General features: G+C 46.6%; 1 protein-coding gene across 2 annotated transcripts in view; it reads right to left on the bottom strand.

The window, feature by feature from the left end:
• Positions 1-10,799: 10,799 nt before the first annotated feature.
• Positions 10,800-17,041, bottom strand: part of ANK3 (ankyrin 3) — a gene marked incomplete at both ends in the record, with an annotated part of 204,765 nt that continues 198,523 nt past the window's right edge. The window contains 3 exons of one of the 2 annotated variants that reach the window (XM_082002335.1): positions 10,800-10,868; positions 12,677-12,736; positions 12,860-12,943. In XM_082002335.1, the coding sequence (XP_081858461.1) occupies positions 10,800-10,868; positions 12,677-12,736; positions 12,860-12,943 (213 nt within the window). The remainder of the gene's footprint in view (positions 10,869-12,676; positions 12,737-12,859; positions 12,944-17,041) is intronic. The other variant, XM_082002336.1, reaches the window with a different exon arrangement.

Here is a 17,041-nt window from a genome sequence, read left to right as displayed (position 1 = left end):
TCACAAGAAAAGCAGGAAAAGGACCATTCCTGATTGTCAGACATGGGTACTGCTTTCTGCGATGCCTGTCCATCTGTCTGATCCCCACACGTTACGCTGCCGTGCAAATACAGCTCAAAATGGGGCTGGGAAATGGGGGTCCCCACCCAGCGCTGGCGCAGTCCCACAGCTGCGCACCAGCTCAGGGCTTTTAAGGCCAGAAAAGGTCCTGCACCACCCACCTGGCTCTGTGGAAAGCGAGCCGTACTCCTGCGTCCCATTACCTCCGTACTGAGCCCGGTGATGCCATTAGGCTGTAATAAGGCCATCAGCAGGCATGACCCTCGGCACCACTCCGCAGCTGGACTTCTCATCCCTGGGCTTCGTTAGGGCGGGATCTCTCCCAAAACATAAGAGCATTGGCACCAAGAGATGCTGCTACAGTTGCGCAGGTCTCCACAGACCAGCTAGATGACGTCCATCAGGTCTCGTGAGAGCTTTTCGTTGCTGTCTCAAAATGTCCCTGTGGCAACCCAGCGCAGTCTTTGGGGTAAAAAGCCCGAGGGATTAAAACAGAATTCGACAAAAGATGAGCACTGTTTTGGACAGTTCGTTACAATTCAATAGAATTGCTTTTAAATAGGTCTGCTGGTACTTGGGCAGCCAGCTGAACGCAGCTGGGTCGTGAGGAAGCGTTAGTTCACGTACAGGTTCCGCAATGCTGGCGGCAGCAGGCAAGCTGGTTTGCTCTGCCGCCTCTGTCCGCACGCACATGTGCTCCCCAAAGCAAACTCATTTCTAAACAAACAGGTTTGTAACTTAATGTTCTTTCTTCATCCAGCTGCCCGGCTTTGATCAGCCAGTTATTTCCATTGCCTTCAGTGGGACTGCTCACGTTTGAGCGTCTTGTTGAATCAAGACCTAAATATTTTGAAAACCTGCATCAGCAAAACGCGCATCTGCTGCGGGCTAATCTTACCCAGCAAGCCCCACGGCGTGCTTGACCTTAAGCCACTCTTCAGACCTATCAATGTTAATCTTTAGTGCTTTTCTGGTTTGGAGCACTGTAATTTTCCAGAGGACGTGGCCACTTGCTCCTTCGGATCCCAAAAGCAGCCTGGAAACGGACTGGGAGGTGCATCCTCAATCCAGCAACCAGGACAGGTCGGCTGAGCCAGCGGCCGCGGCCCCAGGATCACACCACGCGGCTGCGGTGCTGCCTTCCGCAGAACGTTTCCAGAGCAGGCTGAGGTGCTGCAGGCGGCAGGTACGGAGAGGAGGGATCTTGAGGCGAGAGAGGAGCGTTCCCTCGGCCGCCTCGCCGTCCCTCTCTGCTGGGCTTGCACCAGAGGTCTCGCTCCCAGCCAGCACGCCGGCTTTCATAACAATAAATTATAACTTGGCACTTCTGCAGCACTCTCCAGCTCAAAGCCGTGCTGAAACGTTATCTAATTAATTCGCACAATAGCCCTGGAAGGCAAGAAAGGGAGGTAGCGAGCTGAGGCACTTGCCCAATGACAAACCCTGAGTCAGTGGGGGAGTGGGAGGAAAACTCAAGGGCCCTTGATGTTTATATCTGAGATGGCATCCTTCTTGTCGTAACAGCATTTCAATCATTTAAGAAATAGCGCCCGTATATTTAATTACAATTACAGCCAACTACTCCAAATTAATAGATTAAACAGGGAGAGAAAATTTTACCCTAATTATCACACCCCCCCCCAAAAAAATCACATGCTTTGCACATCTGCAAGATGTTAACCAAACCAATTAAAAAGTATAACTCTGTGGTATAAGCACAATTAGCAAAACCCCCTTTTAAAGGTTCAGGGTGCGCGGCAGAGGCTGCACCGGGGCACCGCTGCCAGGGCCCTGTCCCCCACCGCAGGCAGCGAGGGGCTTGGCACGGCCGGGAAAGCCGCTGCGACCAGCCTGTCGCCGCCGCAGTGCCCACAGGACGAGGTCCCCATCCTTGGCCCACTATTTTTTTATTGTACAAAAAACAAATGCAAAACTCTAAGGGGGCAAGGGCAGGTGTTGGTCCAAATAAAGAATTTCAAAACGTCACCGGCACTGTAATAACAGCGGAGCAGATACTCATGTCAAGAAGCAGCAATAAAAAGGCAGGGATTTATTCACAGAAACTATCATTATGGGAGGTAATGGGCAATTAGACACAGTGTTGCATAAACTCACATCAACAGTGAAAATATTTGTATAAAATATATTGCTAGGCATGAGAGCTTAGAAGAGGTATATTGAGAGATTTAATGTAATCCTTAATATAATTCTAGAGGTCCATTAATCAGCTGGAAGACCTTCTATAACAATACAATTTTATTAAAATATTCAGTAGTTATAGACCGAAGAGGGAAAGACCAACTGAAGATAATTAACCTCGGGAAAAATTCTGTACAGTACTCAGAGTACCTGACTGAAATAGAGGGGAAAAAAAACATAAAGGAAAGACAAAGTCGCATTAAAAGGCAATTAATGGAAAATATTGCTAGGAAAATAAACTGAAGCAGTGTTAAAAAAAATTGTGACCTGTATACACAGGAATATTCAAAGGGGAAAATGGAGTGAACATGTGGAGATTTTACCATTGTGGAAGGGTTGTTGAACGGGAGAAACCTCAATTTGAAAGATATTTGTATGAGCAGAAAAAATGCCAATTTGCTAATATTGTCTATTGATGCAGGATAAAACATGTTTTCTAACAAGCAATTCAGATGAAAACAGTGTCGTGCTGCTTCGCTTTTCTGACCAATAATTATTTAATCAGAAACCTGCATTAGAAAAGTAGTCTCTGTGCAGGATGCAGTATCTGACTGAAACCACGCCACGCCGTAGCCACCCCGGTAGCCAACACATCTTCAGCTCCAGGGCTTTGCTGTTGGACCCTTGTTCTCCCAAGGAATTTTTTTAGAGTTCATACCAGGTTGGTTCTGCTGGTCTGGCCGTAATGATATCCAGCCTCTGGAAGCCTTCCAAGGAAGTTGGTGAACAGGGGATCGCTGTACCTTGCTGTTTTATAGCCCAAATGGCTCTCAATAATTGAACATTAGCATGTTGGGAAAAGTACCAATAAAACTTTTATTATAAATCTTCGCCTTCCTTCAGGACTTAGGGTCAAACAAATAAAGCCATGCACAATTAGCATACTGTTTTTAGCATCAGCAGTTATAAAAACCATGGCACATACATAGATTTTTCTTGAGCAGCTCATTTTTCTGTCCTTCACTAACCATCTTGTCTCCCAGTAATGGACTATTTTTTACATCAAGCACTTTATAGCAGGCTGAGTCTAAACTTCCCTTCTTCCTGCTGTGCTTTCAACGAAGCAAGAATATTTTCCTCCTTGCTATCACCATTTTTTCCCTCCCTCTCTTGCTCTGGGGTTAGAGGAGGGCTGAGCTGGGAACTCTTCCTCCTCCGGCCCCAGCTGGGTGAGATCTGCCCTGAAAACAGAGGTCCTGTTTGCGCCCACTCCCTCCCACCGCCCCGTGGCAATCCCAGGGCCAAGGACGCATTGGGTTGGTGGGAGGCTTTTCATACGGCGTGCACGTAGCTAGGACAAAAAACCGAGCCCCTTGCCAACACAATGCCCAGCATCCCTGCACCAGCCTCAGCCAGGCAACCCCCAGCCCTCTGGCTTGCAGCCCCTTCCTGGGGAGAGGGCTGGCGGGGCAGGAGAGCTGCCCCGAAGCCGTTGGTGCTGCCCCTGCAGAGCTCCCCGAGCGCGCAGGGCCACGCGCAGCTCAGCATCGTATAGGTTACATGATGTAAATTGCCACTGATGGGCCTCAGCGAGTTTCATCAAATATTATTGATTTTGAGCCCAAAGAAGTCCCAGTTATAAAATCCTTCAACAGGAGGCATGGAGAGGTTTTGGGGGTGCGTGCCCCGCATGCCGGGCTGCAGCAGCCCCCAGTAGAGCCTGTCTCGATGTCCTGCACAGTGCACGCTACGGACAACGCCTCTGTTAAAGAACCACCCAGGAAATCAACATTAATTAGCAGGGTGCTGCAATCCTGCAAGCGACTGCATTTTACCCCACAAATGTCAGCTCCGCACTACAGGAGCTCTCAGAATTTTCGACATTAAAACTATTACTGGCCACAAATAAAATGTAATTGATATTCTTTCAGAAATGGAAAAAGGACGAGACGATAGTCTGCAGCATTATTATTAGGCAGTGGTAAATCAAATATCAAAGGATGAAAAGAAGATCGTATTTAGCAATCCAGCTTATTTTAATAGATGTGATAAGTCCCACGACCTATAATTTTGCCTCTAAGGGAAATGTTCTCATTGGAGAAAATATGAGAAGACGACCGAAGTGCACATTAGAGGTAGAGTCCTCACTCACTGCGGGGCTGCCTGCACTGTTTGCTGGTTCTGGCAAGATTTGTGTTTTCCTTCTTAAATGAGCGTTTATGCTTCAACCTTGTTTTGCCCAAATATCCTGAGCTACTGCTGGAAGCAACACACTCGCTGCAAAACAAACCAACACCCAGAAAATCCTGTCTGTGCAACATCTAATGTGACATTTTAAACTCTGCAAATTTGAGTTCGCTGTCTCTGTCCTATCAAGGCTTCGCGGGAGGCAGCAAGCGGCAGGAGCTGGAGGACCGGGACCTGCCGGCGGTGGGGGACGGCCCTGCCTGGGCACGTATAGCACTGGCCCGGACGGCCCGAGAAGCACCTCTGCCGCGGCCGCAGCCTGCTCAGGCGCCGAGCACTCTCCACGGCTGGGCCTTGCTGTGAAAGCACCCTTGGGAGCCTTGAGGTGAGCCAGCAGCTGCTCACGGCTGCTGTCACGGTCAAGACCAACTCCCCGAGCTTGAAGGCGCCACATACATCACCAGCAGTGGCAGACCTGCCGGGGCTCCCCCCCGGCTCCTCTGCTACCCGCACAGGCAACCCCGCTTTTCTGTCCACATGAAGAGATATTCCACCTGCCAGAATTGCCATTCCAGGTACTGTCACAGCCTTCTGCCTCACCAGCGTCAGGCACTAACTGGGGAGAGAGTCAAACAAACCGCTGCCTTTCGGGTGCCATTAGAGGTGAAGTGAGGCTCTTCTACAGCGCTGCTCCTGCCTTCCTGCTGGTGGTCACCACAGCCTTTGCTTCCAACTGTAAAATCACGATATAACATTAAATATATACATCTGCACACCGTTTACTGAAAACATTCTTTTTCATTCAGCTGAGCTGGGAACTCACGAGCGGGAGGGAGGCATCTGGGCGGCCAGGTCTCCAGGAGTACGATCGCTGCCGTCGGACAGTGACCTGCAGTAAGACGTGTTTGTTCTCCAGTGGCGTAAGTGGCATTCGCCTTCCAGGCTCTGGCGAAAGGACCCGAACCATCAGCACTGTACCAGCAGTATCCCGACCTGAGTAAAACGTGCATTGCAACACAGATTGGCTGCTAAAACGATGAAAACCACTTCATTTCCTGTCACCGCTTCAAAAGCTGGCAGCCCGAGTAACTTGGAAACGCACACGTAACCAGCCTGTTATGCTCTCCTGGAGCCAAGCGCTTCTCACCAGTCCGGAGAGCTTTGCTGACTGACCCCAGGTGAGGGCCGGTTCCTGCGTGGGTTGGCGGATAAGAAGCAGCACACCGAGCTGGACCTCTAGCAGCGGGTGCTTCCTCGGGTGCCAAGCTGGGTAAAATACATCATCTTCACGTTGCCTTGAAAGCCAGGTAAAAGTGAACCCTGAGTAATGAAATGTATTCATTGCACCCGAGCAGAAGCCTGCAGGCCAGAGCAGTGAGCGTGTACCAGTGCTGCCAACAAAATTGTTTTGGCCACATTTTTAATGTATATATGGAGTGGTCCATCACCTATAATATATAGCAAGTGCACGCAACGTACAGGAGATGAACCTGCAGCACATTGATTATTGGTCTGACTGATACGCACCGAGGAGACAACCGTTTTCGACAGTGCTTTTCCTGGTTCTCGATGCGGCAAAAGAAATTACAGGAGGTCTGGAGTTAACAAGCGTTGGAGAAGAGGCTGCGCACACCCCCCTCTCCCCACGCCCGAGGTCTCCTACGTCCCAGGGAGGTGGGTTTCCATGGCTTTGCTGAGGATGTGCTGGCTGCTGTGTGCTCCTCCCGTCCCCCCCACCCCAGGGCAGCCTGCCAAGGGACGGCCCGCCATGCTGGGAAGAGGCGGAGGTGGATCAGACAAAAGAAACAGAGACCAAAAGCAGCAGAAAGCCAGGGGTGATTGACAGCTGGCCTTGCGAAGCCGCACGTCTATAGGGTGCAAGAACACTGCCAAATACACATTATCCAAGAGTTTTAACACAATTTATTTTATGCTTAAATAATCAACTAGATCATCCAGTGTTTGTTGTTTTCATACATATGTAATTAGAGCTATTATCAATGAATGCTGTTTCCATATGAATATAATCAACAAATTAAAGTATTTCACCAAAACCCAAATAAAAATGCCCTTTAAAACACAGCAGCCTTAACAACCTAATATTACACTGCTAGGATGATTACGGATGATTGGCTTACTGAAAGATTCTACATCTTATAGCCAGTACACAATACAGTAATAATTTTACAGCGTGCTGCCAGTCTATTAGCTAATAATTTCTCTTCATTTCATTTAAAAATATCCCAAACTTGTGCTCCTCAGAGCACCAACCCACTTCTAAAGCTGCAAGCATTACCCCCGTTATAAAGCAAGAACAGATAGCACCCCCCTCCCCATAATGCAACTACTGTAGATGTTATGGGTTTTAGGTCATTTCATTGAAAAATTGGCAACAGCAACAAATATTAGATGAAGGGCTTTGTGTTTACAGATAAAATCTTATTTTTCATGTTGCGGTATAGTGTTTGCAAAACTGGAAAAGATTTAATCAAAATAAGGTGAAACACATGCATCAAAATATTAGTACTCTGAAGAAAAATTTTCACAGAACTACAGAATTCCTCATTTTGGGAATCATTTAAATTTGCAGCAGATTTTAAAGATTTTTTTAAAATCAAGCTAGCGTTTTTGCATATACAAACATTATAATTGCTAATATACAAGAATCTGTGAAGATACACCCAGAATATCCCTGTAGGTGCAGCCATTTGAGACACCTAGCCTGCTCAATGCATTTGCAATATTCTGTTTGTGATCAAAAAGGCAGTGCCTTATCAACATTTATTCTATTTTGTTAGAATTTATACAGTGTTATTTATTTACAGCAAAACTATTGATGTTTAAAAAAGAAACAAATAGTGTTTTATACCCTGACAGTTTGGGTCCAAGAAAAATAAGGCGAGCTGTTGTGGATTTTAGTAATTTTAGTGTCTTTCCATGGTTTAACCATTTCATCTTCGTACATCCCCTCTGGCCACAGGAATTTATTTCTTTTGAGATGACATCAAACTGCTTGAAAGAAGCTGTTAACAGCATGGCATCTTGTATATACACTGCATTGGTAACTGCGCACCCTCCGATCCTGTGAATGAACGTGAATTTCCATGCTCTGTAAATTGGCTCATGCTAAATTAATTTTTTTGTTTGGGGGTTTTTTGTTTGTTTTTGCATAAAAACCATGCGGTTAATGTGTGGAAGCAGCAAACACACGCACACTTTTATAGGTGAATGTTTAATTCCTGTTGATTTTTCTTCCTTGAGCGTCCCTCTAGAATACTGGCAGTAAAAGCACACAGTCCTATGGAAAGAAAAGATAAGCACAAATAATTTCAGAGTATCTCATTAGAATCAATTTTGTGCCTCTCCCTGACTAGACAGAAAAGTTCTAACTGGGATTACGAAATTCTGCCATAGGATAAATCACACCACACACTTTCTAGGTAGGTAATGACATTAGTTGAGCTCTCAGTACGAAGGGAAAATGCAGCCACAGACATCCACGTTGCTCATGAACAGATTTGCAAATCTGTTTGCAACACGCTGTATTTCATCACCCCAGACAAAGTACCAGCTCGTCTAAGGTCCCATGATGACAAGGAATAGGTACTCTCCATAGCAGAAGAAACAGCATCATCTCCAGAATGAGTGCGCTGCTGCTTTCACAGCAGGTTTTGTTTATTGTTTGCAAGCATTCCCACAGCGGTGGAAAACCTGCACCCCCTGCACATCCACCTCTGCCGGTCACTCGGGGAACATGACCGGAGAGCCAGGAATGCTGAGTCCAGCCTTTAGGAGGCTTGGTGAAGGACAAAGCGAGGAAGAGAGCAGCCTCATCCATCTCCCGCCTGGCTCACGCGAGTGGCACCAAGGAGAAGGGGGTCCAACTCCTGCTCTCTCGCTCATCCAAAAAACCCCAGTCATGCAGCCATGCCCATAAGGACAGCACGTTTGTTACATCTGTTGTACAACAGCCGTGCCTTGCAGCAAGGAGGTGGGAAGCAGAAATACAGACACACCGGCAAAGGGGAGCTGGAAGACCTGCAGGCTCCCCAGCCAGCACCTGGGCGCAGGGAAGCCTCTTTGGGAGCATGGCTTGCACAACGCCAGCGGGCTTCAGGCTGGCATGGACATGTCTGTTTACTGATCAGGTCACAGGTTCACATGCATTCCCCGGGAGTGCTCGCGCTCGCCTTCACTGCTAAAACAAACTGTCCTTGCCCACATCTAAGGCTGTCATAAATCTATCCCGCTGCTAAAAGCCACCTATTCACTGCAGAACTGCATGCAAAACTTCCTGGCTTTTCCTTTCAACCTGTACTTCAAAACAGGTTTATTTGCAATGGTGCCAAAGACATTTTTACAGCAAAATCTAGCTAACATTGTTATTTTTTTCAAACGTTCAAAGGAAAATCAACACCTCTGCCTCCCAAACAGGACTTTTTGTCTTTTGTGATCAAGAAACAAACTGGTTTTCTATCGGAATTCCCTTCTGTATCCAAATAAAATGTTCCCAAGAGACTCTTGACGGGGCTCATGATTACATAATGCACATTTGGTCACATTTATCATATCAAAGTTTGGACCACAGAGATTCATCTTACAGGACAAAGTTTCAACCCGAGTAAAGGCTTATTATCTAAGGAAGACTCTGAGTTCCTTGGGGGCTCTAGCACAGAAGAGTTGCCTACTGGAAATCAGCAGCCATGGGAGCAAATCTGGTTGTGAGGAACTCAGGCTCTGGCTTTCTGAAGGTCAGAGTACGTTTCATAAATTAGGCAAGGACTGCCTTATTAATGCCATTTTGTTTTAAAATTAAACTCTTCTCCCTTATCCCCAATGTGTGTTGCATCATGCTTGTATGCTGGCAGGCTCTTTATCTGCACTGCTTGTGGGGTTCAGTGCGCCATCTTGCCTCCAGTGCCTTTGAAATCACAAATTTCCACTGGTTTTCCCCTGCAGATTGACAGTGGAGAAGCACAGGAGGCAGCTTGGGACACAACTTCATACAAGCAGCGCCATCCTTTTGGCTTGCTTTCTTCCCGCATCCTTGAGCTCTGTGATGGAGAAAGACATGCCAAAAGAATCACCTCCCTTTTCAAAACGTTAAATATTTTATGAGTACGTTGAGCAGCAAGCCACGTGAAGCGGATTATTCCATCAGCACACGTGGGAGGGTTCTCAATAAAAGCAGAAATTCAGCAGTCATGCTAGGTGGACGCAGTTGGTGCTTACCAGATGCTGAAAGCACGCCTGTTGCCTCGCAGTGCTCGCTCCCGAGGGCTTCATCCTGTAAAGCCCTCAGCAAGATCCCACACACCAAGTGCTGCTGCTCTCAAATGGCACTACTCACACGCATAGAAAGCTCGTACAGCCCTGTGGCTTTAGGGGCTACCTTACATTACAACAGCTGGAAGGGGCTAGTGACTCAGGAGAGACTCTGCTCCTCTCCTTTACCTCCACATCACTATCTGGTATGTTTTCCAGGTCCTGTTTATCCTGTTCTTAAATCCTACAGTCAATCCTATACCAGATGTATGGGAAGAGCATAACACAGACTTGCACTTCATAAACATTTCCTCTGCCCAGTTCCTAAAACCTACCACAGCTAAGAAAAGCTCTGAGTAGAAAAAACGACATGAACATGGTAACCATGCACACTTGAAGCCAGGACTGATGGAGCAGCATCAATAGACACAGACTGGCTCCTCTGGTGTTTACAGGCACTTTGCTGTGTGAATATAGATATGTGATTGAGACAAAGCAGCCTCTGGCTTCACGGTGCTCTGGCACGCTGTTACGGAGCCACTGCAAGGGTATCTCAGTCTGTGCATTTGGTTTTAGTTTGGGAAGCCCTTTTACTGTCAACTGCTGCTTTGTTACAATCGTTAAGTCTGGATCAGTAAAATTCACAAGAAACACTTGGTAAGGATTATTTGTTGGCAAATACTGAGACACTTCACTGGCTCTTACAAGGACTTTGACTTGCATAACTGCCCTCAGATCACATGCCTGACGGTGGAAGAAACCTTTCACTCCCAGTAGATTTACTTGTGTGCAGCTCCTTCACTACTTGTGTTTAAGTTGACTTTTAGGAGTACAAAGTGCCGTGGACTAAAGACACTACACTTTGTAAAACTCCCCAAAATCTTACACACGCCTTAGTATTGATTTACTTCATGTTCCAAGAAGTAAAGCTCAGTTTCTACACACAAACTCAAGGTCATTTTCTCCTTACAGGATCACGGGCCATCTATTCACCTTTGCAGCCTGAAAGCAATGTCAAGGTAGCAGAAGGCCAGCCACTGCACAGCCCAGGCGCTAGCACCCGTGCTGCGCAGCGCTGTGCTGGCAAAAGGCTTTAGCAACAGAAGAAAATTGATCACACTGACCGTTCAGCCGTCGGCTTTCAGCTTTCATGAGTAACTTTTCTTCTCCATGTGTCTGACTTCTTTCTTTGTCTTAACCTTATAAGCTTCTCCCTGCTTTAAAGGAAAAGTATAAGCATTAACATAGTCTGCAGGGAGCGCTTGCAATGATAAACCTGCTTCCAAAACAGGCTCCACATTTTGCTGTAAAAGGATAAGTAAAAAGCAGTTAAATCACATTAACACTTCATCTCAAAGATACACACAATCTACTTATCCACTCTGCTGAGCTGCAAAAGCACAGGCCTGAAATATCATCTTCAAGTAAAAAACGCAGGTCTACAATTTCAGCACAACCCCTGGGCCGCAGTGCCTGGCTGGCAGCCCTCAGCAGAGCTCCTGCCATCGACTGCAGCGGGATTCAGCGCCACCATCACAGAAAATAATCTTTCCCAATGGGCCTCCCGGCCCAGCCAGGACTGGTGGATGCTTCCAACAGCAGAGGCCATGGCTGCTGTTATGATGTTTCACAACGTCTGTGCTTTAAAGTGAGCGGGTTAGTAACAGGATAAAGGGAGGAGGAAGAAAGCCAGCAAAAACCACTACCAAAGCAGTGCAGAAGTAAAACCAATGACAGTGACAAGCAGTGCAGGTTTCAGTGTCTTTAAAGCAGCAAACTTCAAAATAAAGTTCATCTTTACTTATTAAAAGTAGCTCAATGATAATCTAAAAATAAATACTCCAGTAATCACAAGCCTCATTCACATCAGAGAAAGGCATCTGTTTATGTGTGGTTATCGGCAGAATTTGCCCCCAGGTGATCTGCATTGATGTATTTGTAACTATCTGTGGTTTCCGACTAATCTAATGTGGTGCAGCAAATTGAAAATGTTTCCCCTTTGCTGGGCAGGATTTATTTTTTCCCTGATAAAGGACTATGAAAGAGGAGATGGAAATATGTTTGTTTCAACTCCCCCATTTCTGTGTTGTCTAGCCCCCCCCCCCTTTTTTTTCTTTTTTTATTATCAGCAGATAAAGAATATTTGTTATCTTTCTTTGTTTCTGAATCTGTTTTAACTCAGAGAAAAATTCCATTAGCGCCAATGACAACTTTACCAGAGCGCAGCCCTGCCAGGCCACACGCTGAGGAACAAGGCAGGAGCTCCCCTGAGGCCGCCTGGCTCCAGAGGTGGTGCCCGCTCCCCTGGGGCCTCCTTGAGACAGAGGACACCTGGAGCCACAGCTTGCCTGTGCCTGCCCATGCCCCCGGGGCCCCTGCAAGAGGGGCTGGGGTGTGCTGGGGCATGACAGGCCTGCCCTTCCCGCTGCCCTCCCTCCTTTTTGGGGGTTCTGAAGCATGGTCCGGTCATGCAGAAGGGCTTCCCATTTTAATTGCCAGGGACAAAATCCCCTCTCGGTGCTTGCTTGTAGAGGATACCATTGCCTGGGTATGTTCACGTTCCCCTGAATCCTGCAAACCCTCAGTCACTAGCACAGGGGTGTCCGGCAGGTGAGCGAGAGGCCGGTGGGGACCAGGCTGCAGCTCATTCCTTCAGGCTGCTGAAAAAGCAACACACTACACCTATGGGTGTGAGGCACCAATTCTGCAAGGGCTTGACCAAACCCGCAGACAGACACGGCTCATCTTGATGGCACAAAACAGGCCCCAAATCTACGGTTTAAGCCCGCTGCCTGTTATACAAAAACAGACCTTAATGCCTTTGTGGTGCCAGAATTCAGCCGGGCCCCCTTGACACAGCCCCTGCCCCGCTACCCAAACACACAACTTGTCAGTAACGGCGAGCACCGCACTTTGCCAAGGCTTCTTGTTAAATGCAAACCTCCAGCCCTTTAGCAGCGCTTTCTAGCGGTCAACACAACCCTTTGCATCTACTGTTATCTCCTGGCAGTCCCCGTTCCATTACCATTTCACCAACTTTCCTCTCATGGGGGATAACAATGCGTCTTACTACCTTCCGGGTGATCTGTGGGAAGCAATACACGAAAAGTATTGATTTTTTTTTTTCCTGGATTCTACAGGGAGAAAGTATGTTAAAAGCAGTTACTTGAATGCAAAGACTCAGAGCAGTGATGTAATTCATGATTACTTTTCTCGTGATGACGTTGCCTTCTTCGTCGGTAAACTGTTCCTCTGTTACAGATTCACCAGGAATGTTTTTTGCTTCCTCACCCTAAAGAACGTGTTATAAGATTAGCAATACAGCCTGTATTCTGCCAAACCCACACGTATTTCCACACCACTCCAAGCAACAAGCACATGCTAGCTTCAACTTTATGTAACGGTTTGCTTTATGTCACACAAATAATATGAAAGCCTTGCTCATTTAGCATGCCAATACCTGTGCATTTATGCTACAGAATGTGTCCTTAAAGCCTGCAGTGAGCTTCTAGCACATTGCTCTTATTAACTAATTCATGACATGAAGCTCTCTGGGTAACAAATCATCTTGCGGTCAAGTCTGACTCCTATGACATGGAGGCACAAATTCATGACAGTATAATCTCTAATCAGACATCCATTAGCTTTTCACAGCTTCTCGGTGCCCAGCACACACAGAAACACGGTCTAACACCAAAATAAGGTGGGGGAAATTTGGGATTTAAAAAGACAGCTCTGCCTACAGCTTGTTAAACACAAGATCTTAAACACACGCACAAAAGACAAGACTTCTCAGCATTTACAAAATGGAGAAAGGTATCTTACGTGACGCTTTTCCTGGCACAGCAATGCCTGCCAACCCGCCGAGGAGCCTCGGCAGCCTGGTGCGCAACTTACTGAGATCGGCAGCGCTCCAGCCATGGCTTCTTGTAGCACCAGCAAGTTATAGGACCAGCGCAAATAAATGTAAAAGCAGTTTCCTAACAGCTATACTAGTGACTTAATATCACCACAAGTATTATTGTCCAAATTATAAGTAAATGACATTACTTTAGAGTCTAAGGCTAGCTGGCAGTAATGAACTTATCTTCCAGAAGAACTTGACAATTTTACCTCATAAAGTCATGTTTCCAAACCTGTGTGCTGAAGCAAGCACTGCATTTGACACTTCAAAAATATCCATCGTCTGTGCTTATTTATTTCAAACAAATAAAACAAATATAATCATAATGTGGCTGGCCTACATGTGAAGAATTCCCACATGTAAATGAATAACCCTTTAAACAAACACAACAAAAAATCTTTAAAACGTTTCTTTTCCGCTCACCCTCAAGCCACTATGGAAAAAATGGCAACTAGAGAGAGGAAGCAGATTGTATAAAACACGTTACAATATTAACAACAAAATAATATTTGAAATGACATATCAAGCTTTCTAAATGCTTCCATGTACTAAGCAGCACAGGGCAAATATAATTCCTATTTGCTGCAGTCTATAAGCTACATAGTTGTCTACATAAGCTCCTAGCACTGCTCTCTAATAAAAAAAATATAGTGATGCCATGGGGTTTTTTTAAATCATTTTCCCTACAAATGGTTCCCCTTTTTCAATACGCACATGATACCATTAGGTCTGTATGCTATTTCCAAGCTCTAAAGCAAATAAACCTCTCCTTTTGTTTACAAGCCATTTGCCATCTTTTCTGTAGCCAAGCTTTTCCATTTTCCTCGCCTCAGAGGGACTGGGCTGGGAGGAGCCAGAGGGGAGTACTGAAGAGCAGCGTGCAGCTCCGCCGCTAACCGAGCCCCCGGTCAGCATTTGGCATTATTCAGGACTGCAGAATTTTTGCTTATTTCTTCTTGAAAGCTGTATCCGAATCACCACTTGATCATTAAATAATTAAACGGTTTTGGACATTTTACGTGTCTTTTTCCCCATGCTTTCACAGGCTATGTATCAACTGTAAAACTTGCTGAACTGGGATGCTTCAGGAAGCATTACCGAGGCAAGGGCAGGCTCCCCAGCCAGGCAGACGTCCCTGCGCAGGGACGCAAGGTGGAGGTCGTGCGTCTGAGGTGCACTTGGGGCTGAAGGGACCTAGCCGAGGTCCCCGGGCCTGCGAACGGTGGCATCCCTGCAAGAAGCATGACAGAACAAACGGCTGCTGAAGCCTTCAGCCAGAGCCTGAATTCATTCACCAGGACTCCCCTGAGGTGTCACGGGAGGGAAAATTACACACCTGCCCAAGCAGCGGCGTCAGGCTACGCGCGGGAGGAGGGAAGCAAGAGGCTGCTCCCCGGCGAGCAGGGCCCCAACGACGGCAGCCTGCTCCTTCCTCTCTCACGAGCGAGGCGGCAGAAACGAGAATGGCACAGGGACCGGGTAGAGGTTTTGGGAACCGAAACCTGCAGGGTTTCCTAGCCACAATGAAATGGGGGGAAATACTGGTTCTGAGCGTTCTGAGAATATCGGCATTCTGATACTCAGACTTAATGCGTTAATCAGAAGCACAGCAGATGGGAAAATAGCGGCACAGTTTCTTTCCTGGCCTCCCACCACGGGCTCACAGACTCCCCAACAGGCTCCGGCACAGAACCCTGGCCCAGACGTCCCTCCCACCCCATAGAGCCCAGAGGTATGGAGAAGTCCCCTCTCACGAATAGGATCTCCAAAGCCACTACAATAAAAACCATAAAAAAACAAAATAAAACAACATGGCCAGTGGCAAGGTCACCAGACTACCTGGCATGCCAATACTGCTTGTGTATACCGGTCCTTTGGCTCCTTAAAAGCTCCTTAAAGGTTGTTCCTTAAAACATGTTACAGAGAATTACTGTGTTCAGCTTTAAAATGAAAAATGTACTGATGCACTGAAAGTCGGCTCTTGGAAGAAAATGCAGTTTTAAAGGTATGGTGAATCTTGTTTTTTAATTAGCTACATGCTCCTTTAAGCACAGTTTAAGGATAAAAGCTGTAAATACTCTGCAGTCAGCATGCATGAAATCCAGCTTTCACAATTCTCTTGCTGGTGGGTAGTTGAACAAATTGCAGGAGGGCTCACAATTGGCAGGAGGTAGATCTGATTTACTGATGTGTCTAATCCTATGCAGCTATAAAGACGGATGTTTGCTAGGAAAAAGAACCCTTACCCACTGGCAGTTTCACTTGTCAGATCTCAAACCAGCTTTAGGTTAGAACAGCACATTAGATGACCTTGTCAACAAAAGCTGTTTTTAAACACAAAGCTGGTGCATCTGCGTCACAGCTAAAGAATAAAATTCTTTCTGCTGTATCATACTTCTGTGGGCTTCATTTTACCCTTGACCAGGCGAAATCACTGTCACAATACCAAGAGCTTTAGAAAGGCAGGGAGAAAACTTAATACCGCGATTACTGGAAGCTCGGTTATATCCCTGGGACTAAGACATACAAAGGCTGCAGTCTGCAAGCCTCAGCCCCAGAACATGCCAGGAAGCTTTGCAAAGCAGAGTGCTTTAATGTCACCCTGCTCGCTGGAGTGTAGTCCTGCCAAAATCAGCTGGTATCCTCTCTCTGCTGCTCTCCAGGGCAGGAGAAGCAAAAAGCAGCTTCCTCAAAGTCTTCCGCCAGCTCCACTGATTTTCTTAACAGTTATTTGCAGATTACGGGTGTTCCCAGGGACCTCCAGATAAATGGAGTTATAAAGTTGGTACTGCAATATTGTGCCAAAGTTCACTGCAGATTTGTCAGAGCTCTGGTTTTCTTTCATGTTTGTTTTGTTACTAGAGGGATAATAGTCCCTTTTATTCCTCCTATACATCTAGTGTTGCTGTAAGAATGGAGAAAAAAGGTGCGGCTGGATGTCTCTTATCCAGACGGATAAAAAGGAATTTAAAAGCAGACAGGAATAAACAAGATGGAAAGATCCTAAATGTTTCATTTCGCCAAAGACCAGGGGCAATGCTGCAATGGGAACAGGAGCTGTACAGAGTGCTCAGACCTCTTCCCTTACTGGCCTAAGCCACCATCAAGACCTAATCCTTTCAGTCTCGAGATCACATTCTTGTAACACATAAACAGCAGCTGCGCCTCACTCTCCTTGGGGTCTCAAGCCTCTGTGGCAGTAGAAACAAACATCTTTCATTAAGGTCATTTTCATTAGTGAGTTCTGCCTACTCAGGGAGACCTTGTTAATCAGACACGACGACTCTCCGCCAGCGCCTGTGCTGAGTCTGTACTTGCTTGTTTGTAGATGTGTTGCTAAAGCCATGGCGGGGACCACAACAAACCAACAGGCAAGCCAAGGAGACCTGAGAGGACACAGTGCTGCAAATGGGGCAGAGGACAGTCCAACACTGAGAGCTGGGTCTGTTGCTTGTTGCATGGAGGAAAACACGATGAACAGACTTT

The sequence above is a fragment of the Phaethon aethereus genome (genome assembly GCF_964289735.1).
Source record: "Phaethon aethereus genome assembly, chromosome: 7".
NCBI classification, from domain to species: domain Eukaryota; kingdom Metazoa; phylum Chordata; class Aves; order Phaethontiformes; family Phaethontidae; genus Phaethon; species Phaethon aethereus.
Note: the sequence above shows the minus strand (reverse complement) of the source record. Positions and strands in the feature narration are given on the sequence as shown.